This window comes from Passer montanus, unplaced genomic scaffold, assembly GCF_014805655.1.
Source record: "Passer montanus isolate IOZ18808 unplaced genomic scaffold, ASM1480565v1 scaffold23, whole genome shotgun sequence".
Lineage (NCBI taxonomy): Eukaryota > Metazoa > Chordata > Aves > Passeriformes > Passeridae > Passer > Passer montanus.
Genome location: NW_024366926.1, coordinates 2828130 through 2855713, shown reverse-complemented (window position 1 = coordinate 2855713; position 27584 = coordinate 2828130). Strand labels below are relative to the sequence as shown.

The window sequence follows — 27584 nt, the reverse complement described above, 5'->3', positions numbered from 1 at the left end:
AAAATCCCTAGGAATATCTTGCCAGCACAATGAAAGCCCTAGGGTCTCTAAAGCGTGCAACATACATCTGAGACCACCAGTGTATTGACAACAGTCACCTCTTGCTTTTCAATGATCTTCCCAAATACCTGGGCAACCAGAAGAGCTGATGAGAAATACCACGTATCCATCCAAGAGACAATTTCTGACAGCATCAACCAAACAACTCCTTGCCCTAATGCACCATGGCTCTACAGACTGGTGCTACATGGCATAGCATGCAAGACACTTAGGTTTGTTATGACTGAGCTACGCTCGCTTCGCAGAATAAGCTGACACACAAATTATTTTTAGCACAGGAACAACTTACTAAATTGTTCCTTACAAAAAACAATACACTTCAGTGACAGGGTTTCTATAGTAAGTATGTTTTATATTTATGATTTTGTAAATGCAAAGCCCAGTGAAAAGAGATGTCTCTGGCTTTGGGATAAAGACCTGGATTTTTTCCAGCGGGGCCAAGAGCAGTAGGAGGAGAGTGCTGACAGGGATTTGTGCAGGAGGAGTTACAGGAACACTAGTAGCAACCACAGCAGGGTGAGCAGGCAGCCCCAATATTATCCAGGCTGGGAAAATCAATGAGCAGCTCTGGCAGTGCCTGTACACCACAGCTGAGCTAATAAAAACAAATCCCAGGGAATGTCAGCTTATGACAGAATGGCTCTCCCTGAGATGAACAGCCATTTCCTCCCTTATTAAAAACATCAGCAGAAGAAAACAGCAGCCAAACCAAGCTGCCAGCAGCAAAGGACATCCCTTTGCCTAATCTGTCCTACCAGGAATGGAAGAAGTAATATCTTTGGGGGTGGAAGAATAAGCAAGCAGTAAATAAAAACACAATGTCATCAAACTAGCTCAAATATGACTGCCCTGTGCCTGGTGGGAGCTGGCAGAGTGCTGGGCTGGGCAGAAACCCAAGTGGGACAGGTTTGAACTTCTGTGCATTGCTGATGCTGCTTCTTGGATTTGCAGGTCTTTGGAACCATGCGGGGCCTCTCTGCCCTTTCCCCCCCCCATCTTTGGTGGTGAGAGGATTTACTGCTATGAACTGGCTGTAATGCTTTGTTGGCTATGTGCAAAGGGTTACTGAAGAGGCAGATGGTTTTGTAGATGTGTCAAAAGCACCAGATGGGGTACACGGACTGGGAGGAAACCCCAAGGATTCCTGAAGTGCATCCAAGCTGGCTAAAGGCATCACCTGCTGTGGCTATGAAAGCATGAGAGGCTTTAAGGGAGATTTTCCCCTTCTGTGGCCAAGAGGAATATGAGCTGGGGGATCCCTTTGCTTTAGCACCCATTCTCTCCATCTTCTCCAAGGATGCACCCAGGAAGGTAGGCAGCTGTGCTCCACAGTGAGTACAGCACCCATTGACCTGGTACACATTTCCTGTGGGTTCTGCAAAGGTAATGTGATCATTGGCACCATCAGGTCCTAACCCAGGAATAAAGAGAGCAAAAATTCCCACCTGAAGCCCCTGTGCAACATTAGTGTCTTCTGACTTTGGCCATTCACAACAAGGCTTAGATCCCTGAGTATTCCTACAAGGTGGGTTAGTCTCTTTTCTCTCTTTGCCTTAGTCCATGAAGCTGCCTTTGCATGTTCTGCATGAGCAACACAAATGAGCTTCCTCCTTTTCTACCTTCTTCAGCAAGATGAAGCCCTCCTAGCAGAACTCTCTCCCACAAACTTCTCCCCAAAAGTGCAACAGCCTTCCAGCAACTGCCAGAAGCAGCAGCCATTCTAAGTCCTAGAAACCCCCGTGGCCAGGACAAAGCTGTATGGGGACAGGTGTGCATAGAGAAATGGCTATAGACCTCACCTCACCATGTGCCACAGACACCACTGCAGATGCAACACGTGGCAAGAGCCCACTATTTTCACTGTAGTAGCAAACCCCTCTGCAACTGAGAGGCAGCTAAGGTCAGATTCAGCCATGGAGAGGAGGTGAAGCTTAGGAATAATAATTGCATCCATCATGCTGCTCTCCATGGCTGGATTTAGGCAGCTCTGATTACTCACATGGCATCTCCAACCCAAGAAATGAGCTACAGAAGTTGTGCCAAACATGGTGTAGACATCCACCCAGCCAAACTGCCAGAAATGTGAGTTTCTGGAAAAAGCCTGGTCATCAGCTTCTGCTGTCACAGCAATGGTTCTACTCAGCCCAGTGCTGAGAGACAGCTGGAACACGGTTCCACCACAGCACAGCCACTACCTTTGCTTTGGTCCTCACATTCACCCTGCTCTTGGCCAGAAAGGAAGGGTGCAACAAGACAGATCAAGGCTTAGCACTTGCCAGTGTGAGCTATATGAAGTTTGGAACACAGGCTCAGCCTGCAATAACTCCAGACTGCTCCTCTACTGCTTTAGGCAATGGACTGCTATATTCCACTTAGACTTCATATATTTTTATTCCTTTCTCTCCTTAGCTTGCCTTATGCTTCCACTCCCCAAATAATTAGCACAGTGTAATCTGTTTGTGGTAAAGAAAAACACCTGAAACTTTCCTATTAATTGTAACAGTAAAACACCTTTCTTTTTTTACTCCTTTCTATTTGTATTTAAAAAAGAAGAGTAAGATCTGGCACTCACTACATACTGATAAGCAACATTTATCTACCCTGGGGGTACCTTTGCTTATTCTGGTTTGGGTGTTTTTTTTAATTGCATTTTCCCACCATCTCTGAACTTGTTTTCTGGCTGCATAATTTTCCCATGATACATTTAAGATGCATCTGCTATAATTAGTATGATGCAAAGCACAAGCTTATGAAAAACAACTTGTAAATTTTGAATAATTCTACAGCAATTACATAGGTAGGATAGCTTATTTAACGATGGGATTTGTTCCACAGCAAGGGAGCCACCACATTTTTTTTTTCAGTGGCTGGAGGGGGACCTACAGCTGAGGGTCCACTGCTGTTCCCCGCAGTTATGCATCCTGCTTGTGTACACAGCCAGCTCTTGGTCTTGGGCACTGTTATTTTACCCCAGTGGGTGAATAAGAAACTCTGAGCCCAACTTATTTTAACAGGCAGAAAGCATCTTCAAATTAAATTCTCCTCTTAATCAGGTACTGTCCTAGTCAAGCCAGAATTGATTCCAGCAACTTCTACTCTTCAAGCACACCAATAAATCCCTGCTGCCATGGTCAGCTGGTGGCATTTTCTGTCCCTCTGTACAAAGACATATTGCTTTTCCACACTGGAGAGCCAGATGGCCATCAATCACCTCTCCTCAGCAACACTACCTGCCAGCTCCACCCTGCCACACGCACTCTGCTAATAATTAAACAACGGCCCAGAACTCACAGAGCAGCCACCGAGACCCCCTCTGGAGGACACGCTCTTGTGCCATGTTACCAGGCAGGGAGATCATTCATGAGCAGATGTGACACTTGTCAAAGTGGTACTGGTTTTTGATTAGCAGGACTATGATGTCTGCTCCCCATGAAGCCCACTTTTCAGTCTCATTAGGCAGGGTGCTGTGGATACTCTTTAAGGCAAAGGATGTTCCCTATGGATCCAAAAATTCAAACAACTGAAGTCAGGAAAATACAAATCTCAGTCATGGGAGAAAATTGTTTCAGTTGCAAAACTCCCAGAATATTATTAATTATTATGGGTATAACAGCTCTTTTTAGAGATCTTGGTCATTGCCAGAACACTGGTCTAAGAGGTCTTGCAGAAACACACTACATCATTTCCCCAAGGATCATTTCACCTCCAAAAACACTAACAGGTCATGGAATGACTGAGGAATGCCTTTTTGAACCAGCCACAAGATAAAAAAGTGGCTGAAAAGCATATCTATGAGCAGTGAGCATGAGTCAATGAATGACAACAACCCCCATTTGTTTTTAAACCTCCACTTCTCCAAACCAGCAGGTACTGTGCTGCCAAGACTTTAAAATCAGCTCATTACAATGGCATAAGAAATGTCACATAAGCCACCTTCTATGCCAAGAGCCACATGGTCACCTCCACCATGGAGTGAGACAGTGCCACCAGGAAGAGCAAGGTGACAAGCAGCTGGCAGGACAAGTTGCAAATGTCTGCATATTTATATCTGAAATATGTGCCTGTGTTCTGTGGGAGGAAACCCTGCCCTGCCTTTGCCCTCAGGCCAGGATGATCACTGAAGTGGACATGCCAGGAACCTGTCCGGTTGTATCGGAGTCAACAAAGTGGAGCCAATTTGGCTCTTACAGCAATGGTACTTTGGCTGCAGCCAAATGATAAAACGTGACCTGAAAGTCTTGAGGGCAGTTGTTAACACCCAGAAACAGCAACTAGCTAATAGCACACTGGCTTTGCACTCTGGAAGCTTCCAGCTGCAGCTCTTTCCAACCTGCTGGATGAACATGGGCAACGAAGGGTCTTACATACTTCTCCTGCAAGCTGAGATAACAGCAGCTCTACTTGTCTCACGAGGTTTGGATGGAAAGTGCAGACAAGGCTGACCCATTTGCAGCCTGAGAAGAGGCTTGTTGAGCACTGGGCTGTATCTGCACCATGCAGTAGGCATTGCCCCCATTCACACCAGTGGAGCAGATCACTGTCAGCACTTCCCAGCTGCAACCTCTGACTTCAGTGACTCAGGCATATCTGCTAATTCCAGGTGGGTGACAATGAGCCAAACACACAATTCTTATGAAAATTCAAGCAGTTGTAGGAAACTGGCAAAAGCAGACCTGGACTGCAGAATGCCATTAACCTGTAAATGTGTGCTCTGAATAGGCCTTTTCTTCAGGCATCTCCCAGGACAATGGCACAAACATTTAATGGCATGTTTCCTGGACTAGGACTGACTCCAGCAGAATGAAGTGGTTACCATAACTTGCAGGAGCAACAGACATATCCTGCCCCTCTCAGCTGGACCCAGCTGCTGTGTGAAATGTGCCCCCAGGCTCCCATTTCTTGTTTTACAGAACTTTTGTCATACATGATGCTTATTGAATATATATTTTATTGCAGCTCTTCACATTCCTCTTCAGATTATTAAGTGGAACAGAAACACACCAAGCAGTGACACTGGAAGACTACTTGAGAAAATACCATAATAGCTTTTGTGGTTATGGTAGTCATGGAAGTGAATCTGAAAAGTTCTGCCTGCATGGAAGATGCCAGTTCCATATCTAGCTCAGAGCTGAGGATTTTGCTGCTGTGCCAGGCACATGAAATGGAGACACCATAATGAAGAAAATTACTAGGCCAAAATCTATTGGGCAGCAGGGCCTTCTCTTCTTTCTCCAGCAGTTTAGATTGTTCTCAACCAAAGATGGCCAAGGCAGCTCAGGAAATGGAGAAACATCTCAACCATTCTCCTGTTCGTGTGTAAAATCCCAAATGTGTGCTTCACTCCCAAAACCACTGCTACCATGGAACATCTACCTTCGGGATTAACTTATTTAGCTCCTGTGGGGTTAGTCATGTGAAAAGCCAGATTTTTACCATGGACATAAATGCAGGCAAGAGAATCAGCTGGTCATGTACTGGCCTCAAGTAGATGCCCAGATTATACAGAATGGTATCAGAAGCTTCCCTCTCATGTGTCACACTCTGCATCTCTCTGTCACACAGTGAGATGCAGACAATGTATTTTCCCCTTAGCTGGAAGGAGGAAAACACTGTTGGCTCCGCACACAAACCTCACACAAACACGTGTGGCAGTGTGTCTGCAGCTGCTGCCAGCAGGACACCCAACCTTGCACCCCACGAGAGGGACTGCACACTTCTATCCCCCCATCTTGCTACTCCCTGGTGACAGAGGGAGGACCCGATGAGAAAGAACCCAGCCAGGGGATGTTCTGTACTAATTAGCAAAGGACAGCAACAGCTAAACCAGCTCACTCACTATCCCCAGCTCAGAGCTGCCCGTGCTAAGAGCCCAAGACAGGCTTTACATTGGTGTGAGTGTTTCCTGTTTCACTGCAGAGCAGAAGGAAGACTGACACCAGATGGTTTCTACTTTCAGAGTTACTGTCACACAGCAACTTCTCAGCTCAGCTCCAACAGTAGTAACAAAATGGTGCCACACATTGCCCACTTTTCCTGCCCAGTGCATTGGCAGCTTGGGAATCTGCAATGCCTACCTTAACTTCCACATGTGCCATCAGGACTGCAAAGTTGGTGAGGTGGTTGCAGGAGCACGTGGTGTGTGTCTTGTTAGTTGTCAGGAGACGACAGCCCTGGGTGGACCAATACCCTGTCATCGTACGCTTCGTGTAGCTCCAGAATGAACAGTTTGGGTTAAAATTTTCTTCTGACTGCTGCAAGGAAGAAATGAATAAATGCAGTAACAATGATAGGCTCTCAGAGATTTCTAAATGCACTATTGAGGCTCTTTGTAACTCTCACCCTTTAATTTTAGATAAACAATTAGCAGTGGTTTATACATCAAGTATTACTTGCCAATACCAGAGAAAGTTAGATTGTTGCAGCACTCTTTGCTAATGCAAACTTAGTTCTTTGTTCTTGATTAATTTCAGACATTGACTAAATCCAGCTCTTCAAAACCAGACTGCTTCATTTGCATTGCAGAGCAGAGAAATTAATTGCTTTAAGCAATCAACTTTTGCAACAACCGAGCTTGGCTAGCAGGAAAACTAGCTGTCCTTTTTCACTGTAATTCCACTTCCCTCTAACATCCCCTGCCACCATGATAAAATAACATTATGGTCTATTCTAATTTATTGGTAGTTTTTAATTACAGAATGATGCGTGTCAGCAACCGAGCAATGGGCATCAGCTCAAAGGAGACACTTTCTTTACTTCTATTAATGCAGTGTAAAAGACACCTTCTCCATAAATAACACAAAGTGCAAAGGAACAAAAGTATAATTCAAAATCTAATCAAGGACTGCTGGGGGCCTCACAGCAGCCAACTTTTGCATCATTTCATTTCAGAAACCGAAAAAAAAAAAGAGAAGTGCTTTTTGAACTCACACACCTTGATGTGCTTGACAGTAAACACCACAGGATCAGCCAGGTAAACCTTATTGCTGAACTCTTTATTTATTGCTGCCGTGATGACAGGGGAGTTGACAATGACGGAGTGATTGGTCGACATCGCTTCTGTTCCCAACTTCATGCTGGCATTCTCCGTGGAGAGATAGGTGCCCAGGTTGTTGTACAGCACAAAAGCGACCCTGATCTCACCTAGAAGAGAGGTAACAGGTTAGATAGCCAGGTTGAGTCACTGGGGTGGCTTTTTGGTTTTTTTTACATTGCAAATCTTTTCTCTTAACCAAATTCAAAACTGCTCTGAGAAAATGTGAAAGGACCAGGATGTGGCACATGAAAACCCACCTCTTGCCAATTTCGGTGAGCACCAAGAGGTGCAACAAGCAGTCCTTGGATAAGAAGGGCAGAGCTCCTTCTTCCAAAAGAAACTTTTATAAGCAAACAGATGAGCAGAAGACAGACAGGAAAGGTGGGCTTATTTTTGGCATCAGAAGGTGTAACTGGCTTCAGAAAAAAAGAGGCCAGGTGGTCAATTTCCCACCTGACATCACTTTATTCTCCTGGATATACCTGGGAAACATGTTTCAAGCTGACATGTTGCACAGATGCAGTATAAAACTATAATTTAGTCTGGTAATAAATTAAGACTATCTCAGGATAGGGGCGAATCTTGGAGAAGAAATCAAAACCTTTCCAACAGAACTCCAAGCTCACGTGACAGGTAAACCAAAATTTTAGAAATTTCATTTAAAAATACATTTATTCTCTTAATTTGCCAATCAGATAATCAGAAAAACACCATTAGAGAGCCTTCAGAAATCTGAGTCTACCAGCCAAGTGTTTTTAACTGAAACCATCCAGTTTGCCTTCTGTTTTGCACACTATTTCACAGCCTATAAATAAGAATGGAATGCGATTAGTTCGCCTTCATATGTATTAGTTGTGGAGAGGTATGTTTTTATTTCTATATGAATCACCACAGCATCTGAGAGGCACTGATGACTCCAAAGGTTCCTCTCAGCCTAAATCCTTTTATGATAATTCCATTTGTAGCTCTTTGGTGACTCTGGGCATGTGTCAAGCTGGTGAAAATTGATGGTGTTCTGCTTTGAACACTACTCCAGTGATACTGTGTTTCGAAATACAAAACCTTCCTTTCATTGCTGCCAACAGAGAGCAGAGTAAAAGTCTTGCCCTGTCAGAGTTTTGCTACACATCTTGAGTTTTAAACTGTCTCTAAAAGCGATACTTCTCCTCAAATCCTATGTGCAAACAAGAAAATGGCAAGACTTTCCTTCTGAACCACCAGACCAAACTTTGTCTAAAATTTTTAGAAATTTTAACAGATCTGGTCTGGCTGTAATGCTGCCCTATCATTCAATTTATTTTTTTTTTTTCTTTACAGAGAGGAGGGTGAAGCACTGGCACAGGTTGCCCAGAGAGGCTGACAATGCCCCATCCCTGGTAGTGTTCAAGGCCAGGTTGGATGGGGCTTGAACAATTTAATCTATTGGAAAGTGTCTCTGCTCCTGGCAAGGGGGGTGTAAGCAGATGACCTTAAAGGCCCAAAGCCTCTATGATTCTGTGTTTTGCCTGCAGTGACCAAAGCCTGTATATGAATGTTGTCCCCTGCACACAGATTAATTTTTATAGAAACTCAGAAACAGGACCATGTTGGGTCCACCAATAGAAGCCTATGAGTTTAAAGCTGGTCTACATTGAGGCTGTAGAGTTCAACAAATGTGTCTGTTCAAACTCCTGATCTGGAAATAAATGGCTTGGCAGGATGAAGACTGTTCACATATAACATCATCTAAAATTTATGCTGTATCAGGAGGTTCATAAGATACAGAAAGGCACTAAAGATTTAGACTCATAACAATTAATCAACCTTTTCTGCCATGTTGGCTCATTATTAATATTTCTACCATTGTTTCTTCCCTGTACTTTTTCAGATATTTGTATGGTACCCTGCTGTGAAGTAGTTTACTCAAATGAGCCTCTTATCCCATCTGAAGCCTCCTACTGCAGAAATCAACAGTTAAAAGCACTTCTCTGGATTCAGCACTGTGCCCCAGAAGCCCCATAATTTAAGGATCTGATGCATTTTTACCATCACAAAATACTTTTGAAGGCTGTGAATCACTTAGCAATATAATACATTCCCAGTCAGCCAACATAGCTCACAGTCAAGGGCATGAGCAAATGATACCACTGTTAATTAAATATTAACATAGCAATTAATACTTTACTTATAATGGTTAAACACAAAACAATGCCTAAGGCATGGCTGCCTCGTGAGGCTGGCGTGGCCTGAGGTGCCAGACCTACCATTTCGACCATTTTGTTTCAAGGTATTTGCTGACAGCTGAATGGCGCTTCCATGGCCCATGTTCTGGGGAAACTTCAGATCTTCCAGATTCCCATCTGTGCTTAGTCTCGCAACTTCCAGCTCTGTGTGCAAGAGAGACAGACACTAAGAAAAAAATCTCCGCTGAAATAATCTTCAGGATGGTATTTCAAAGCTACAAAATGGTGTTCCAGACCAGCTGAGAGGAGGGGAATTAACTTACAATGCTGCATGCTAGAATGTGTTTGGGCTCCTATTTCTTTTTAAATCTTTGCCCTGAAGAAGTTTTAAATTTAATTAAAAAAAAAAGTGCACAAATAAATTCTACTCTCTGTGGAAGACAAAAGACAACCAGTTCTTGTAAACAAGAACCTCAGGATATTAAGGACAACGGTTAAAATGAAAATCTGAGAATACTAGTTCTTTGCCACTGGCGATTGGTACTTTCTGTAAATGTTATCAGTGCTCAGGATCTGTATTCATGGAAATAGAAAGAAGAGTTGTTCTCATTTTACATATGCACAGTGGGAGTGCTGGTGCTTTCCATCATGCTTGTTTTTTAATTAAAATCAACAATCAGCTGAATAAAGACACAAATTTGTATGAAATGAAATACAATTGCCTTACGATGAACAATCCCCCTGTGAAGCTCTGCTCTCGTTGCTCTAGCACAGATTATACCCTCAAAGCCGGGAGTAATAAAAGCAGGTCAGGCGCTCATTTTCCATGGGATTTCAAGGGTAGAGAGCTGCCTTACTCCTCTAGGCTCTTTTGGAAAGACTTTGAAGTCCTTCAGACAAAGGCCCAAGACCTATCTAACAAATCGCTCTCCAATTAATCTAAGGACCAAGACCAAAGCTGGGCTTCACAGCCTTTACTCTTCCACGGGCTGCTCTCGGTACTGATGGGATTTGCCCCTTACGGATGTTGTCAGTGTTCTCCCGGACGATGTCTGTCTTCAGCAGGTTGTCAGCCAGCACGAAGGCACTGTCCTCCACTGTGTCCAGCAGCTTGGTGGCCGCGCGCTGCTGCTCGCTCGCGTTCAGGTCCCTCCAGGCGTTCAGAGCCTGAGGCTGCAGGAGGTTGTTCACCGTCTCCACCATGGCCTGCAAGGCGGAGGGATGGAGTGAGAAAAGGCTCCAGCAAACCTAAAGCACCACACTGACATATGCTTAGTCACATCCTCCACACACATCACTTTACAGGGGGACGACAGCATCTCCTTCCCCCACCCATTAGGGCAGCCTGCAATGGAGCAGAACAACTTTTATATCATCAGATATAGGGACAGGGAGGAAATACTGATAGTATAATAAATGTAGGCTGGGAATGGTGCTTTTCCATAATCATCAGCTCTGGGCTTGGAAAAAGGAGGAATTAGGGCAGGTGGAGAAGGAAGGGTAGGAGGAAGGTGACGGTTAAGGAAACATGCAGGAAAAACCCATCTGCAGCACCAGAACTGAAGAGTAGGGCTGGGACACTCAAGGAAGGTGTTTGGTATCTGCAAAGGATATGCTCCCTAAAATATTTCCCACCACATAACCTCTGGCAGGCAGCCATGAAGACACAGAGATAGCTGAGTTATACCACTTCATCCAGAGCAGCAGCAGCAGGTGCCCGTAGATATTTAGGTAAGACGCTACATTTCAAATCACTGCATTCAGGAAGGAGTGAGCCCTGCGGAAACTGCTTCAGTCCCTCCTACAGTGCACCTTCTGCCCTGGGCTGCCACACACAAAGAGCTCTCCCATGGATAACTTCCCACAGGTTAATCTGGATGCACATACAGGATCACACAAAACTGCACTGGTCTCATGACTGCAAAATTACTGCAGTAGAATTTACCCAGACTGAAGGCTTTTCTCAAGCTAAGTCCTCCACTTCCTTACTAACCAGAGCTGACTCAACCACTTTTCAGCGAACATTTTTTAATGAGACCAGCTGTACCAGTTGATAGAAGTGATTGTGCAGAGGAAAAGGATGAAAAAATAAGCCACTTTCATCATGCTTTCTTCAGCTGGTTAGGGTCTAGTCACCAGGCAGGCCTACCCCAGAGAGAAACACCTCCACTGCCAGCTAAGGCTGACTGCAGAAACCAATCTCCCATTCAAGATGAAATTGCTGTTCATAATAATTTTCTGCATGCTGAGCACAGAGGCATCAAACCCACACCGCTGCTCTGCAAGCTGATGACAGTCCCATGGGACTTCAATATTTTCCAAGCCTAAAGTGTGCCCCATGGGCTAACTGTCCTGGGAATACTTCAGTATTTATTCCTGATACTGTTTCTAAACCCATGGGTGGAAAGAAGCTGTGGCACAGCCCGTTCTCCAGCAGAGCCCTCAGGAGGAGTGCTACAATGGCAACACGCAGCACAGAGAATCCTGACTCACTCACCAGTCATGGTCAGGTGCAAATGAGCAACGGGAGGATATGATCACATCAAACTGGAATTTATTGCTATATCCACATGACCTTAACAGGCATTTCAATTACAGCAAGGTTCGAGGAGAAGAAAGGCAGCAGAACTGCCACTGTTGGTGCTTTTAATCCCAACAAAGATACCTTCCTTAGTATAGAAGGTTTCTCACACCATCAGGTTTCCTGTTGGGAGACTGCACCATAATTGGGCTCCTCTGACAGCACAAAGCTCCTACTTTCACAGTTACATTTATTCATGGTCAATTAACTCATTTGTTCTTATGCCAAAGCTCTCCTATACCATAAACAGAATGCCTTGCTCATTTGGTCTTAAGTGGAACTTGATAAGTATAAAGCAATTTTTTAAACTGATTATTAAACTGATTTTCCTGAATAGTCTAAAAATTATCTTAACACATTTGCTATGCACTTGCAACAAGCTGGTTAAAATTAGTAGTCAAGAAGAAACAGAAAAATCCATAGCATTTAAATCTAATATTTTTCTGTGGTTTAGAATTTGGAAGCATGATCTCTGCAGCTCTTAATAAAATTCTGTAGTATACTTTGGTAGCTTATCTCTTCACAGCCAAAAAAATAGGTGGTGCTCTTTTCCAGTGACCAAAAAGCTTAATTAGTTTGTGGTGCAGCTTCTACACAACATGGTGTAAAGACCTTTTATGCCTGGAAAGCAGAAAATGAGGATTTTTCTCCCCTTTCAATGTTATCACACAATTTGCCTTACCTCCATTTAGCTCAGCTCCTACCGGTGTCTTAAATTCTCTGCTAAAACAACATCCTGCATACTTTTATCAAATATCTGAATGGTGGAAATGTCTTTGCAGCAGATCCAGCTCCTGGCTCTGGACAGAAAGGTAATGTCTGTTCATCAGAATATGAAACAGATGCTGAAATATTTGCATTACAGTGAAACATCTGCTGCAAAGACTTTACCCCAGAAAAAATACTTTATCTAATGCATTACATTTTTTTGTTTGTTGTAGATGTGCACATACATGTGCATGCAAGTTTGAGAGAAAACACCAAATAAGCCTAATGTACTGCTTACTGCATCATGTGCACTCCCAATGCTGAGCATCCGCCCTCTTGAAGTGACTAACCTGAAACCAGCCACTTCACATCACTTTGGGTCTGGGGTCAAACACAAAAGCTCCAGGAAGATTTCCAAGGACTTTGGGTCACATCCTTACCACGTATCTCAGCAGAGCTGGTAGACTGTCTTTGTTGGCATTACATCCGAGATTAATTTAGTCCCCAGCTTTTCCCAGAGGGTCATTCCCCTCACCTGTCTCAGTGCATTAATCAAGTGCTCCCCACATTATATTTCTGAGTGCAGCACTTCATTATGGCCGAGTGCTGTGGGCTGAAGCCAAGGAGATGAGGTGCTAATGAAATGTTTGCATTTTGGACAGGAGCTGAGGTAGGTGTTTAAATGAAACAAAACAGCTGTTATAGCAACAGTGCCTTGTGAGACAGAGATGCCAACTGGGAAAAGTTGGGCAGGGGAGTTGGAGTTGTGGGAAAGCAGGCACACATGACAAGGATAGGCCCGTGTCTTTACATTTAAGCTGAGCCTTTGTGATTTACGTGGGTTTGGCACCTGGTCCAATGACTTTGTAGTCTGATTTAGCTCCAGCACAGAAGAAACAGCTGTGCCAAACCTCCAGGAAAACCTCTCAGTGACCAGCTGGAGGAGGTTTAGCCCTGAGAGAGAACCTTCAAAATGCAGAAGGCATGGGATAGGTGTGCTTGGGAGCTGATGGCTCAATAGGTTTTGCCTGAGATCCCTGGGTATCCTGGTAAAGGTGGGGACTTTCAGAGATAGGAAAGCTCTGACTTAGTTTCATCCCACCCTACTTCTAGAATTTAACATGCAGCCAAGTAGGGAGCCCAGATACTCTCCAGTTTCTCTCTCCCCACAAAAAGTAGAAGAAACTACCCCAAGGATTATCCCCATTTTACCCAAAACCACATGAGATTAAAGCCATCCATAAAGAACCAAACATCTGTTACAGAATGCTGCATGACCTCTATTGAAGACCCTGTCCTTGCTTCCCAAGCTAAAGAACTACATATCTCCTGTGGTTTTCTTTTCTTCCTCTGCCTGATCCGCCTTGCAAATGCAACTCAGCTGAGCTTCCTGCAAAATAAAAATGTGGGGCATGGAGCTCAAACATACCTCAACACCATGCACAGCACAGCACTAAACCAATGCTGTGTCTACTTAAAGAGTAGACAGCACAAGCACACAGATGCACCAGGAGAAGGACAAAAGTAACTCAAATTAGATCAAGAGAAAGCTTTCATAAAGCACAGCTCGCTTGTTTGTAGGCTAAGATCAAATGAGGGAAGAAGAGCATGGCAGAAGAGAGCCAAGAGGGCAGACTTTCTATTTTTCTGTGCTGAGACACACAGCACAGCTTTATGCTCTCTGTGATGTCAGGGTATCTATATATGCCAAGCCAAACCATCTGATTACCAGCCTGTAAAGAGCAACCATCCTGGGTCACAGAATTTTAGACACAGTGGACCTTTCATGTCCCCAGCAGTGACTGCAACTGGACATCGAGAGAAGAGCAAGACCCTGCTGAGCACAAAAGACAAATCCCATGATGGTGATGCCTTTCATTATATGGTTATACAGAACCACAGCTTGTATGTCCAACACAAATAAATGTTAATAAATTGTAGACAGAGGTTTTCCCCAAGTGCATGTGCTCATGGTTTCTTGGTTCTATCCTGAGGTTACAAAGAAGAATCAAAATGTAAACCTTCCTTCTTAGACACTTACAAATTGGTATTAAAAGATGCATTGTAAAAAGGAAATTAATTAGAAGCCTTACAGTAATTATGCATTACTAAAAGGCCAGTTGTATGTATCCCATTGATTTCTTTTGTGACAGCTGCTACATTTCATTAAACTGAATTTTGCTTGTTCATTTATTCTTCTCTTCTCTTCTCTTCTCTTCTCTTCTCTTCTCTTCTCTTCTCTTCTCCTCTCTTCTCTTCTCTCTCCCCTCCTCTCCTCTCCCCCTTTCCCTTCTCCTTCTCTTCTCCTTCCCCTTTCTCCTCCCCTTCTCCTTCTCCTTCTCTTCCTCTAGAAACGTCTGGTGAAAGCACCTGGCTATGTGGCACACAGCTAAAACCTAGGAGGTTTAAACTCTGTATATATGCAATGGTACCATATCTATTTAATTTTCTCTCACTGTACCAACATCCAAGACTTTGATTAAAAATAATTTTGATTAAAAATAATTTTGCAATGTAAAATCTTTCTTTAACTGGGACTCAACACTGGAAATCACGAGATGTTAGAGGTACTCAGCTCACTGTCAAATTTGGCACCAGACTGCAATGTGTCACGGTGCTTAAGCATAGCAGCCCTAACCTTAGAAAAAAAGCAGCTTTCCTAGAGTTAGGATCTCTTTAAACCTTTATTGTTCATTTTGGTCTCTTGCTGAGTAGCTGATGGAAGATCAAAAATCTCAACAAACCTATAGCTGGAGAAAATACTGCTTTATGGCAAGTGAATACCAGCAGGTCCTACAGGCAATATTGGTTGAATCCTTCTGTTGAGTAATTTTCAAATATGCAATTTGTCCTTCCTTACAAAGGAGCATCTCCTAAAGAAGAGACTGAACACACTGTACACTTTATTTAGCAAGAAACTTACATCAAACACTTACCTCCTATAACAGCTTTGCAAGAATAAGGACAGTGGCACAGGGCAATAAAGTACCACTTTTGCAATGACATCTCTAATTAAAACATCTGAATTTTATGACTTGTAAAGCCCTGTCTCATACACTGCTGATGCTTCCTTGATCTCACAGGAATATCTCATGCAGTGCACTTTCAAGAGTTAGGATATAAGGAGCTACAGCCATATGGCTTTGCATAGGTAGGCTAAAATCATGGCTGGTGCATGAAGCAAGCAGCGCTTTGGTACCCCTGTGCCAAAGGTGTTTGCCAGCACAGACTCATATAAAGAGATTTGTTCCCCTTCCTGAGAACAGCAGTGCTCAGCCTGCAGAGTGCAATCACACAGGCACAGCCTCAGGCCACGCTTAAGGCCTGAGTTTCTGGTCCTGCCTGAGGTCTCCCCACAGAGCTCCAAAACAAATGCGTTGTCTTTATCTGAAAAATGCAAACATATAACTCACCCACTTTTTATAACAGCTTGAGGTTTTATGGCAAAATCATCAGAGAAAAAGAGCACAAAACTCCTTTCAGGCCCACACTTCACAGCACAAATGAAAAACCCATCAAAGAGCAGATGCACTGAAATGTTGATATGGTACAATGATCACAATGCTATGCACTTTTTTCCTTTTTTCTGACTGGAAAGCAGTGGTACTTGAAAAAAGCTTAGTTGTCTCCCTGCTCAAGAATAGCTGGTTTTGCTCTGTATTCATATTAAACACCCAGAGCTAAAACAAACCCTTTCCTCAAGCTATCAATATTTGCAAGCCTCCAAACTAATTGAGTTAAAGGCACAATCAATGCCATTGACGACAAATTCTGCTGGCAAGTTCTGCTGGAAGTTGTTTGATTCTTGCCTCTGGCCAGAAGAACTACCAGTACAAGAGAAACTCCCATTAACTCTGAATGTACCTGGTACAGTAGGAGGAGAAGACCAGCATGAAAGTATGGATGTGGGAACACAAATACTTCTGGAAAGGTTATTGCATTGAAAGGGACCAGATGACGAAATGTCTTTTTGGAGTGGCAAATGAATAGCACCTCAACCCCACTGCACAGGCGTCATCAATCAAATGATTACACTAACTGCTGTGTGGGACTTCAGGACAAAAAGAGATGCACATGTCATTTCTTCAGCTGCCTAAACAAGGAAAATGTCATTTGGCTACATGATGGCTTTAAATCCTACTTCTTTGCTGAAAAGTGCCTTCAAATCTGTCTGACAAGGCTCTTCACTCTTGGATGATTTCTTGCCTTGCCATTTATTCTTTTAATTCAATATCAAAATTTGTCTCTTGTCAAAGCATCAGTAAGTACAATGGAGACAATTTCTTACAGGGAAGCCACTGTCTAATGTTTTTTAAAAAGCAACACGGTCATCACAAAACTGTTGTAATATTCAGTGGAATGTACAAACATATTTAGACTGAAAGGAGCTCAGCCACAATGAATGCTTAAAAATAAATAAATCCTTAGAATATCTACTACTAATCTTTGCTTCTGTCTTCAAAACTAAGCCAGAAGCACTAGCCTACATTTGGTACCAGAGTGGTGATTGGCAACAGATGGTATCAGTTTTGGTGAACTGAGACAAAGCCTAGTACTCATGGCAAAGGCAGGAAGAGAACTTCCCATGACCATGCAGAGAAATTTCTAAAATTGCTCCCCAGATTGAGAGCAAAGGCTCCCAAGAGAGAGTGTGCAACTCTCTCTCTTCAACTATACAGAAAGTGTTTATGCTGTGGCTACAGGAACTGTACTGACTCAGAAATGGCCTGAATTCCAGCAGTGCTGAGAACTCACTGTAGTGAGAAGAAAGGCACTGACCTTTATTGAAATTAGGCCATCTACGAAATGCTTAACTATGGAATTAATGGTCTTTTACTAGGTATGCAAGGTTTGCAATCTTGGCCTTGAACTACCAATAATCTCCTAATGGGAGCATGCAAAAAATAATAGGCGATATGAGAAAGAGAACAAGGTTACAAATTACAGGTTATGGTTTTGCTTTAGTTACTATACGAGGAAGAATATTTTAAGGTCAGAAGGCATCTGTAGAACTGACATAAAAGGAATTGATTGGGAAGAAGGAAATAACATACGATCTATTTCATCTAATGAGATCTTCCCTGCAGAATAAGCTGAGAACTGCATTTATGAATCATCAGTATTTGCTGCCCTACTGTTTGGGATTTGAAACCATACAGGCAACTGCTAGAGTAATTACACTAGGGAAGCAAGCAAGGCTGTAGCAAGAAAGGAAAATGCCTCTGACAGGATATCCACAGCCTTCAAGAAAACTCCTGGGGAGTCTGTGAGACTCATCCTTTCCCTCCAGTGCCTCAAATCAAAGGGACATCTCCCGCTGCTCCCTATGGCAATTTACATTCAGACTTTTTACCAGTGACACCAGATACCACGAGTGACTCAGACTCAAGCAGAGAGTAAGCACAGAACAACACAGAAAACACGGGATTTTTTTTCTCGGTTTTGCCATGTGAAAACCTAACCGTAGGTGTAGCTGGGTTGTAGGTGGATGCACATGGGGTCACCTTCCTTTTTAACATTTATGCGATGAATTTTAGAGTCTGGTCGCAAACCCAAGGCTGCTGCTTTGATCCTCCTCTCCCTTAACAACAGGCTCACTGCAGCAGAAACATGCAGGGTGAGGATTTCTAGTTTCACTCTTGCTGACACAAATCAAGTGCAGGTTTCTCAAGCTGTGAAGTATATTAGGTTCACAGAGTTTTAACAAAGGACTACCAAACCACTGAACCTCACTGCGAGTCACACTTCTTTCAGATGTCCTTTTAATTATATTAAATGAAAGTTTTAGGCACTTTGATGCTGATGGGCAAACATCTCGATCTCTTGAAAAAGTAGCTAAAAGTACTCCCTGTAGCTATAGTTAATATACAACATTGTATGCTCACTGCTAGCCAATTTATTCCAGCCACTTTAACAACGATACCTCGCCTGACAGGCTGTGCAGAATAGCATCAGGAGTCAAGCAATGCACAAATCATCAGAGAACTCTCAGAGTTGTTTGACACACACTGCAGAGCTCTTTGTCATACAGCCAATTAAGTGACCAAACAAGGAACTTGAAAACCTTCATTAATTTGCCTCTTTTTTTATATAAATGGAGGTTAGAGTCTTTCTTGTCACAGGGGCAACAAGAACACAAGCAAACACAGCATAATTCAATTTGTGCTCCTTCTCAGAGCTGCAAGTTTCTTTCGTTTAGTCTTCATGGAAGCTGTGACCAATCATGCAAGCAAGAGAGAAGTAGGACAAACAGAATTAATCCACTTTAAATAGTACTGGCTAAGTCCCAGATGCACCTTTTATCTGATGAGAACTACTAGGTTAGCAAAGTAAAAAAAAAAGTCTCTTCTGCTCAGGTCTAAATGCCTTGAATCCTCTGAGGAAAGCCTTTCCATTTTTGCTTACTGCAGCAATTCAAACAGCCCATGTTTCAAATAAGAAATGTTCAGAAAACTTCCAGGAGAACCAGAAGGACAACTCTGCAACCTCTTGCCACTGCTACCAGGAGCCTGCTATCCTCTCAGCGCTGGCTTCCTGTGTGGCTCTGATGACACCTGCACCCAGAAGCTCTTGTAATTATCAAGGGGCAGGTGGCATCTCCATCATCTTTGCCATTTGCTATCCAGACCAGTGCAGACCTACAAAAGAAGGCAAGCTGACTTACAGGGCAGCTCAGAGGATGGCAGGAACAGAGAGCAGCAAACTCCATTAGATGAGGAAGATGCTGCAAAAGCAACCCTCGCCTGCCTCCCTCCACCCTTTCCACAAAGCTGCCATTCACACTATCCGTTGTATTCACCAGCCTCTGGCTTTAAAACAACTCATACTGACTTTATAAAATAAACCAAAAGAATGGGAACCCTGTGAAGATTTTGTCTTCCAAGATCCTCATCCCAAAAGCAGCACGCAATTTCACATGGGAAGAGGCCTCTGGTTTGGCGCTGAAGGGAAATTTATTGGCCTCCTGATGCCCCAGAGCTGTAGCCCACAAATCCAAGTGAAGCAAGCAGGTGAGCTCAGACTTTGCAATCAGATGCATGAACATGATGAAGAGACTGCAAGCATGGGTGTGGTATGAGCCTTTAATAAACCCTGTGTTTCCAGCTACTAAATCAGCAAAATTCTCTAATTTTTTCCCCATGTTTAAGTTTTCTGTTTTAATACAGCCTGACTTAGTACATTATGTGAGTACTTAGAATTTTTTCTTTCTTTTTTTTTTTTTCTTTTACTACCCCATCTCTGCTCTTAGAGGACAGGAGAACTGCATCCATGGCATTTTATGTTGGGGAGCTGAAAAATACCAAGCACATGACAGTTGCTGAGGGGCACATGGAAGAAATCTGTGACACCAAACCCAGTTTCACAATCCCCAAAAGGCAAATGATTTCTGTTTTCTACAACTCCAGTGCTTCAGATTAAGGACAACAACTTTTGGAAAATGAACAAACATAAATACTGAAAAAAACTGAAGAAAATTCATAACAGCTTATATCACAGCCACCAAACCAAGCTATGCTAATCAAATGCATCACCCATTGTGACTCATTCTCCCACATGATGACTTTTCCATCCCCTTCCCAAAACAGAGTGCAATAACTTCAGAAAGGTGGGCAGAGGAGATGTAGATCTCTGCTCTCTAGAAGGCCATCCTCTTTGCCAACAGAGCATCTTGCTGAGGCCACTCTGCTACCTTTTTATACACCCTGGTCAGCTCAGTCTCAGCTGACTATTAATTAGTATCACAAATTAAAACCCACTTAGCAGTTTCTTAGCTATCACCATGACTGAAAAATCTTCCAGCAACTGTCCAGTCATTGTATTAATATATATTCATCATGCCACCTCATGGGTTGGTTCTTACTGGATTTTTGAGAAAAAGAAAAGATCATTTACTACATGTGAAACTAAAGAAGCAGCATTTGTAACCTCTATCTCCAGTCAATAAAATCCCTGAGCTTTTAACTCAACAAATTCTGTGAAAATGAACAAATTAAATCCATGTTTGTTTTAAAGGTACCCGAAGAGATGAGGTGATAATCTGATAATGCATTCCCAGTTTTACGTTTGAATAACTTGCAAAATTTCTCCATCCACTTTGCATATTTATTTATAGTAATTTATTCTGGGCTTAAGAGGACTTTACACACCAATTGCTACAGGGACTCTGTCCTGGCTACTTAAATTGGTTAGCCTAAAGAAAACGGTAAGACTGATTTTAGCAATTATTATCTTCTCAGGTCACCCTCCTCCTTCCAAAAAAGCACCTTTCCTCAATGGCACTTTTGATATTCACAGTTTCTGGACATCTCTTGCATAAACTTCATACTGCACCTTCCTTTGTCTAGGGAGCACAGAATTGAAGGTACACTTCCAGCCCTCTGAGCCAAATTCAGCCAGGGATGCTCTTGACAATAATGGGATCAGCATGAGGAGATCATATCAGCAAAGTTGACTACTCTATTTCTCTGCCATCAATGCCATATGTCCCAGTGACTTCCCATGTTCCATTGACTTTACAAAGCCCAGGGGGCCATCACCTAAGATTTGTTGAAAAATCTCTACTAAATTCCCTCAGCCAGCCCAGACATTTCCTGGTAAAGGATGAGTAGCCTGTAACAGAACTATCTGCAGTCACATCTAATTGCTATTACAGACAACCTCTCCCTCACCAGATTTTTTGATGACTTTAGCCACACAATTTTCCACATGGAAGCATACTGTATGAAAATATGTCGAGATACGCTACTTTACCCCCATATAGTACAAAGCAGAGCTGGAAAGGTTCAATTAGGTAATCTAATTCATTTTTCAAGCCCTCTTACAGGACTGTCCTCTTCAATACATATACCAGATTTGTCCATACCCATACTTAACAGCTCAAGAAATGAGCTTTCATCAGTTTTTATCTACTGAAGAAGTAGATGCATGATTAATGCTTAGACATGCAAGCAACCTTTCCAAGTGAAAGGAAAGGAGTCCTTGAAATTAAGGGTAAGCTGAAGTTTTTGCAGAGAATTCAGGCTTTATTCTATCAAGGCCAAGCTTTCTGTAGAGTGTGTTAAACTCACCAATCACTACTGTTTGAAAAAAGACAGAAGAGCAGAAAAGTGCATTGGCTCTGTGGAGAATGCCTCTGCAGCCAGGGGGAAGGACAGCTATGGATCATGTAGCACCCAATGTCCCCAACAGGACTCTGCAGCCCAGAGTCAAAGCAGTCTCACCACATTTCCAGTGGCACCAGTACACAAGGCAGCTAGCTTGGGAGTGAGCACTGCACTGCAAACTTTCCTAAATTCCTTCAAATGCCTGCTAGTTGCTTTCTCTGGGATCCCAGGCAAGGGATATGTAACTCTGTAACTCATCTTTATCCATTAATGTATATAGAAGGGAACATGTGACTTTATCTCATGACATTTTCCAAAGGGAAGACAGCCTACCAGCACAGAGGGGTACCGTTTCATTTCTAATAACCTAGAAATCCAGACCATCTAATCCCATTTGCTAAATTAAATTTGTGCTCACAAAATAAAGTCAGTACAGACTGTAGGAAGTGAAATTTTGCAAGAAAATGCAGGTATAGACAGCCCCCTCCAGAAATAAATTCATTTACGCACATTTCACATATGCATATAAATAATGATCAACCACCCATAAGAACAATATCAACATTCACAAGCACAAGACAGAGATTAGAAAGTAAAATATTCACATTTCTTAGAACAGCTTTAACTGACCTACAGTACACAAACAGATTTATATAAAAAACCACTGGAGCAAATGCTATAAGGCAAGGTGACAGGATTAATAAGATAGCCTGAGGTCCCACTCCTGAAAAGCCCACAAGTGTGATCTTTCCAGAATGCTGAGGCTTGACTTTGTTCACATCAAACACAACATAAGCCTATGAAAGTCAGGCCAGACCTGGGTGAACTTCATGGGATGTTATGTTCATCACCCTGTGCATTGTTTGCAGCACTCTCCTCCTTCCAACATCTCTCTGTGAGACACTCTGCATTTCATTCCAATCCTGCCTCCTCCCTCATGCTGAGTGCTGCCACTTTGAACTTTTCTGAGTTTAGAAGTGTAATAGTGGAAGAAGGAAAACTAAGGAAATGCGGGTGGCAGCAGCATGAATGACATGCTGTAAGCAAAATCCAGCTGGTCTGGAGACATCTCTGTGAGCAGCAGTTTTGCATTCTTTACTTGCACATCTCCATATTGTCCTGCTCATTCAGATGGCCAGATGAAACTTGTCAGATCTCTCTTGTGTTTTTTTCCACTTTCTGGTTCAGAGACTTTGTCCCAAATTTCAGTCAAGTCTGAGAGAAATGAGACAGGTCGGTGAGGTAAAAACCTACATTATTATCCTGTAACCTTAACCTTAGAACTTGCTGCCACAAAGGTGGTAATAATCAGATCATTCACAGAGACAAGACCCACTTCACAATCATTCAGTCAAACAACTGGACACGTGTATTAAAAACACAAGAAATACCTGTACATAGGCCCTGCAAGAGCGCTCCCTTTTCTGAAGCTGAGTCCATAAAGAGAGCAGATTAAAGACAGAATAGAAAAAACAAGTTAGTGACAGAACAAGGGAAAAAAAAGAAGAAAATGCCTGTGAAAAACCCCTCATTTCTCTCTTAAACAGCTCCTGAAAAACCAACAAAACTAAAGGAGTAAGCATGAGTTAGTCAGCAGTGGAAAACTGGAAGGGCTGGCTCCAGAAATGTGGGTTAGTCCTTTTTCAGTAAAGTGCAGCACAGACTGGCAACTTTGCAAGAGCAGCTGTTAGATGGTAGAAGACTCTGAAGTCTAGTAGAGATACTCAAGACGTGATGTTTTCCTTAGAGCTTGGAGATCACATGTGACATTTCCATGTCAAACAAGGTTGAAAAGAATGAGGCTGATGATTATTTGCCTAAGAGGAGTGCGGGTTCTGCAGTCAGACAGTGCTGACACCACAGTGAAATATAACCAAGCTTCAGATGAGCAGGACCAACCCCAGGGAGCAAGACTTTTGCAGGACTGCATCCTGATACAGCCTGGATCTGTATGGACCCATCCTGACAGACCTGGGGCTTGGCAGGCAGTCTGCAGCAGTGAGCTGGAATTGGTGAGATCTGCATCACTGCAACGAAAGCTCAGAAAACCAGGCTGTTCAGAGCCACTGGCTTGGCTGGGTTTGTTTTTGCTGATGTGCCTGGTTGGAAATTGCACATCAACAGAGATTCAGGACAACTTGTGCTCTCAACACACAGCAGTGCCATCCCATTAGCGCAGCTGAGAGCCAAATTTGTCCTCGAGAGTTTTGAGGCTCTGAAATAAACAAAATACACCCAGGTATCATGCAATGCCTAATTTCAATTTCTAATTCATCAATTTGGAACATTAGAAATCTTCCTCTGGGTAAATCTGGCCAGTATGAAAACTTTACAGAAACAAATGGAGATCAAAGAAAGCCTTGCTGAAAATTACAGAGCTATCCACTTGGGGGTCTTCCCAGTCTGAAATGGAACAATTATCACCTTAATTAAGCCTGATCCAGTGGAAAGCATAAAGCTTTTAGTGACAGAAAAGTGGTTCCTGAAAGATGACAGCTTTTAAAAATTCTGATTATGCCAGTTTATTTCAATTTGTTGTACATCAGCTTGTAAAAAACCCACCAGCACAAAAGAGCACAGGTGATTACTTTCAGATCCCCAGCACATTTCCTTTAATGATTAAAAGGATATTTAATAGCTAGTGCTTACTTTATTTCTTCTTTCTGACTAAACAGCACTAAACCAAATTCTTTGCAAATTACTTTTTTCCTATTTTTTTTTAAATACTCTTGATCAGTGAAGAGGAAAATGGAGCAGTAACTCTGCTGCCTTTTGTTTGCCCAATACTACTTCCAAGTTGAATTCATGCATTCTTAAATGAACACAGAGCAGTTGCTCTTCTAAAGAATTAAGTGGGGAATGAGAGCAAGTAAATTACTGAGCCTGTCATTTGGATCACTGAGTCGCATCGCTGTTTTGCAGGACTTCACGTGGTCCAGAATTTTAATGTGGAATGCAATTGATTTGTATGTGTTGCTTGTGCAAAGCTGATGGCAGGGGGAAGAAACCTGCAGCGGGGACCCCAGAAGTGACAGCTGAGCCGAGGAGCTCTGCCTTGCCCAGTCTTCCCCTCCCCTCAGAAATTCATTCCTGCCCCCATGATACAGCCCCATTTCACGTAACTGAAACAAATATCCTAAGATGAGATAAAAACAAAGATGAAAAATATGTGCTTGCAAAGCTGAATTGACAAAATGTTGGGTGTGGCTGGGATGCACCCAGAAGAACAAGCAGACTACAACCATGAAACCTGTTAGTAAGTGACATTAATTGCTGGATTTACCTAATATTGTCAGACACCACCATCATTTCAACAAAGAACCAGGGTATGATTATAACAAACAATGTTATGCTGATGTAACAGTTAATACAATTATCACCTATGTTGTTATAAAATGGCTGGAAGCAGCACTAATTAAAAGCATCAGGATAACCCAATTCACAGCACATGCAAAGCACACGAGATGCAGGAGTTCAGCTCCCATGCAACTGAAATCTCAAACAATCCTGAAGCCCTTTGCATTTAAAACAGCATCAGTCTGCGGTAACAACTTACAAGAAAAAATACCACATTACATCTCTGAAAAGCATTTTTCTTCATAAAACACCTAGGAAATTTCAGGTTTAGTTGGGATTACTTATTCCTCATATAATCTTGGGACCAAGTTCTGTTCATGCTTACATGAAAGCCAGAACTGTCAGAGTCTGATATGCAGCTGAAAACAAAATTCTGTGTCTTTTTTTAATTGGGTGGCCAATATAACCATGTGCTCATAGACACCAGGGTCCAGCTGCTCTTTGTCCTGACAACCAGGCCCACACAATTCACCGTCATAATCCTAGGTAAATCCCATCCCATGTGTTTACATGAGATTCAGTGATGAAGAGGGCTTTTCACTAAGGAAACCCTCAGCTTTAAGTGCGTTCTTACAGAGTCCACAGCTCATGTTTCCTCCCACAACTGGAAACTCCTAGCACCTTTAGTGCTATGAAGCAATTCCACTTACTTCTGGAAATTACAAAAGGACTAATAACTCTTCTTAAACCGTGGGCACAGAAACCACACTGCTGCAATGCAGTTAAGGTGCTTCTGGGGCTAAGAGACAGGCTGTGACTAAAAAGCCCCCGTCGCTCCCACCTTATTCAAGCTGCGCGCAGCGCTGTCCTTCCCGCCGGGAGTCAGGTTGCGGAGCTGCACGTCCAGCAGGTTGACGAGCTGGACCATAGCGGACACGGAGTAGGCGATGTCCCCGGCGTACAGGTGGTTCCTGGTGTGCTCCGCCAGCTCCCGCGCGATGTTGGCAGCCATCTCCCCCGACCTCATCTGCGGGGCAGAAAGCAGAGGGAAAGGTTGTCCCCGGCTGCCGGTGACATGTCACTCCAGTGCCTTCCAACCCCACATCGTTAACCAGCTCAACTCCCCTCAAGAAGAAGAAGAAAAGAGAAGAAGGAGGAGGAGGGACGAATAGAAGCATTTCCCAAGAAGTCAACTACAACAAGAGTCTTTGTGGTTTGATCACGAATAGTTTTTTGAGTATGGCTTTTCCAGTCAACTAGAGTGGCTTCAACAATTTCTTCTCACTGGGCACTGTTTTCCATGGGTTTTCCGTGCTAAGGAAGGCTTCAATTAGCTTGTCCCATTGGCTTACTGTGCCACTTAAAAAAAACCCAATGTAAGTAGCTTCTCCTATCAAGAAAAAGCAGTTTCTGATTCCAGAATTTTATGAGGTGATTTTTGTTACAGCTTCTGCACAGAAGTGTTCCTTGTAAAAGGAGCAAAAATAATTATGTAACCCAGAGACAGCTGAGCAAAAAGTTCACTATTTCCATCTTATTTATTTAATGATCAGAAGCTAATTTATCACTTGGCATCACTTGCCACACTAGCCACTAATAATGAGGCTAGTGACTCTCAGCACATGTGAAAGCATCCTAACTCTAGAGCAAACAGCTCAAGCAGAGATCCACTAGAAGGGAAAAGCCAGCAGGTGGGTTGGCTGAATCTTCTACTGAAAGACTTGTATCATCTAGTTGAGCCACAAGACTCACAAATAACCTGCAGGGAAATTAACCGTGTAATTATTTGGGAAACTCCTACTTTTTCTCTGTGGTTTTCCCCCTTTCTTGCTCTGCTTTGCTCTCCTTATCTGGTACCCCTTTCCTCCTCTGTGACATGGGTATTTGGGGCAAGGCAGCTTGCCCCATCTCCTTTCCATGAGCAGCCCACTACAAAAATACCAGGTTTCCGGTCTTTTATTCATTATCTACCAGTCTGTGATCTGGAATGCAAATCCATGTGGAATATGCCTGGGACAAGAAGAAATTATACAGGATGACACATAAATGAATTTCCCATTTCTCTGTCAGACTCAATGGCAAACTCTGCTGTGCTTTTCATATGAATTTTCAATTGTCTTATCTACTAACAGCTAGAAATCAGATATTTCTCTTGTTCCCTCACTTTCGGGTGCTTATTATAAAAGCAAGATTCTAGGGAAAGATTATAGGCTGAGCTTCTACCTCTCTGTAAATCAATTAGCTGAGTTATAAATGAATAACTTACTTCCATCAATTTGACAGCAAAAGCCAATCTGATTTAATGAAATCTAACTCAAGATGTTCATATGCTCATCTTCAGGGAATTAACGCATATGATGATACAGAGAAGATAAATAAAGGAGATAATGTGTTGTTCTTCCCATTAGAGCAATGATAAGATATATTCAAAAACTGAATTATTTCTTTCTTGTTACACAGAAGACTAATGCCATAGAAACCAGATCCTATTCTTACAGCTGCCTGCTCTCCTAAGCAGCTGAAGGAAGCCACACATCAGCACAGAGGCTGAATTTTGACCTCTGCTGTTGGCTCTCAGAACATCAAAGAATGACTGCATCAAATCCCTTTACATAAAGAAATCAATTTCAACATTTTCC

General features: G+C 42.8%; 1 protein-coding gene across 14 annotated transcripts in view; it reads right to left on the bottom strand.

The window, feature by feature from the left end:
• Nucleotides 1–27584, bottom strand: part of ADGRL3 (adhesion G protein-coupled receptor L3) — a 490192-nt gene that overhangs the window by 68280 nt on the left and 394328 nt on the right. For 11 of the 14 annotated variants that reach the window (XM_039710508.1, XM_039710495.1, XM_039710502.1 and 8 more), the window contains 6 exons: nt 25787–25972; nt 23040–23078; nt 10278–10461; nt 9337–9459; nt 6992–7200; nt 6135–6311 (listed from right to left, as the gene is read on the bottom strand). In XM_039710508.1, coding sequence (XP_039566442.1) covers nt 6135–6311; nt 6992–7200; nt 9337–9459; nt 10278–10461; nt 23040–23078; nt 25787–25972 — 918 coding nt within the window. The remainder of the gene's footprint in view (nt 1–6134; nt 6312–6991; nt 7201–9336; nt 9460–10277; nt 10462–23039; nt 23079–25786; nt 25973–27584) is intronic. The other 3 variants (XM_039710505.1, XM_039710506.1, XM_039710497.1) reach the window with 2 other exon arrangements.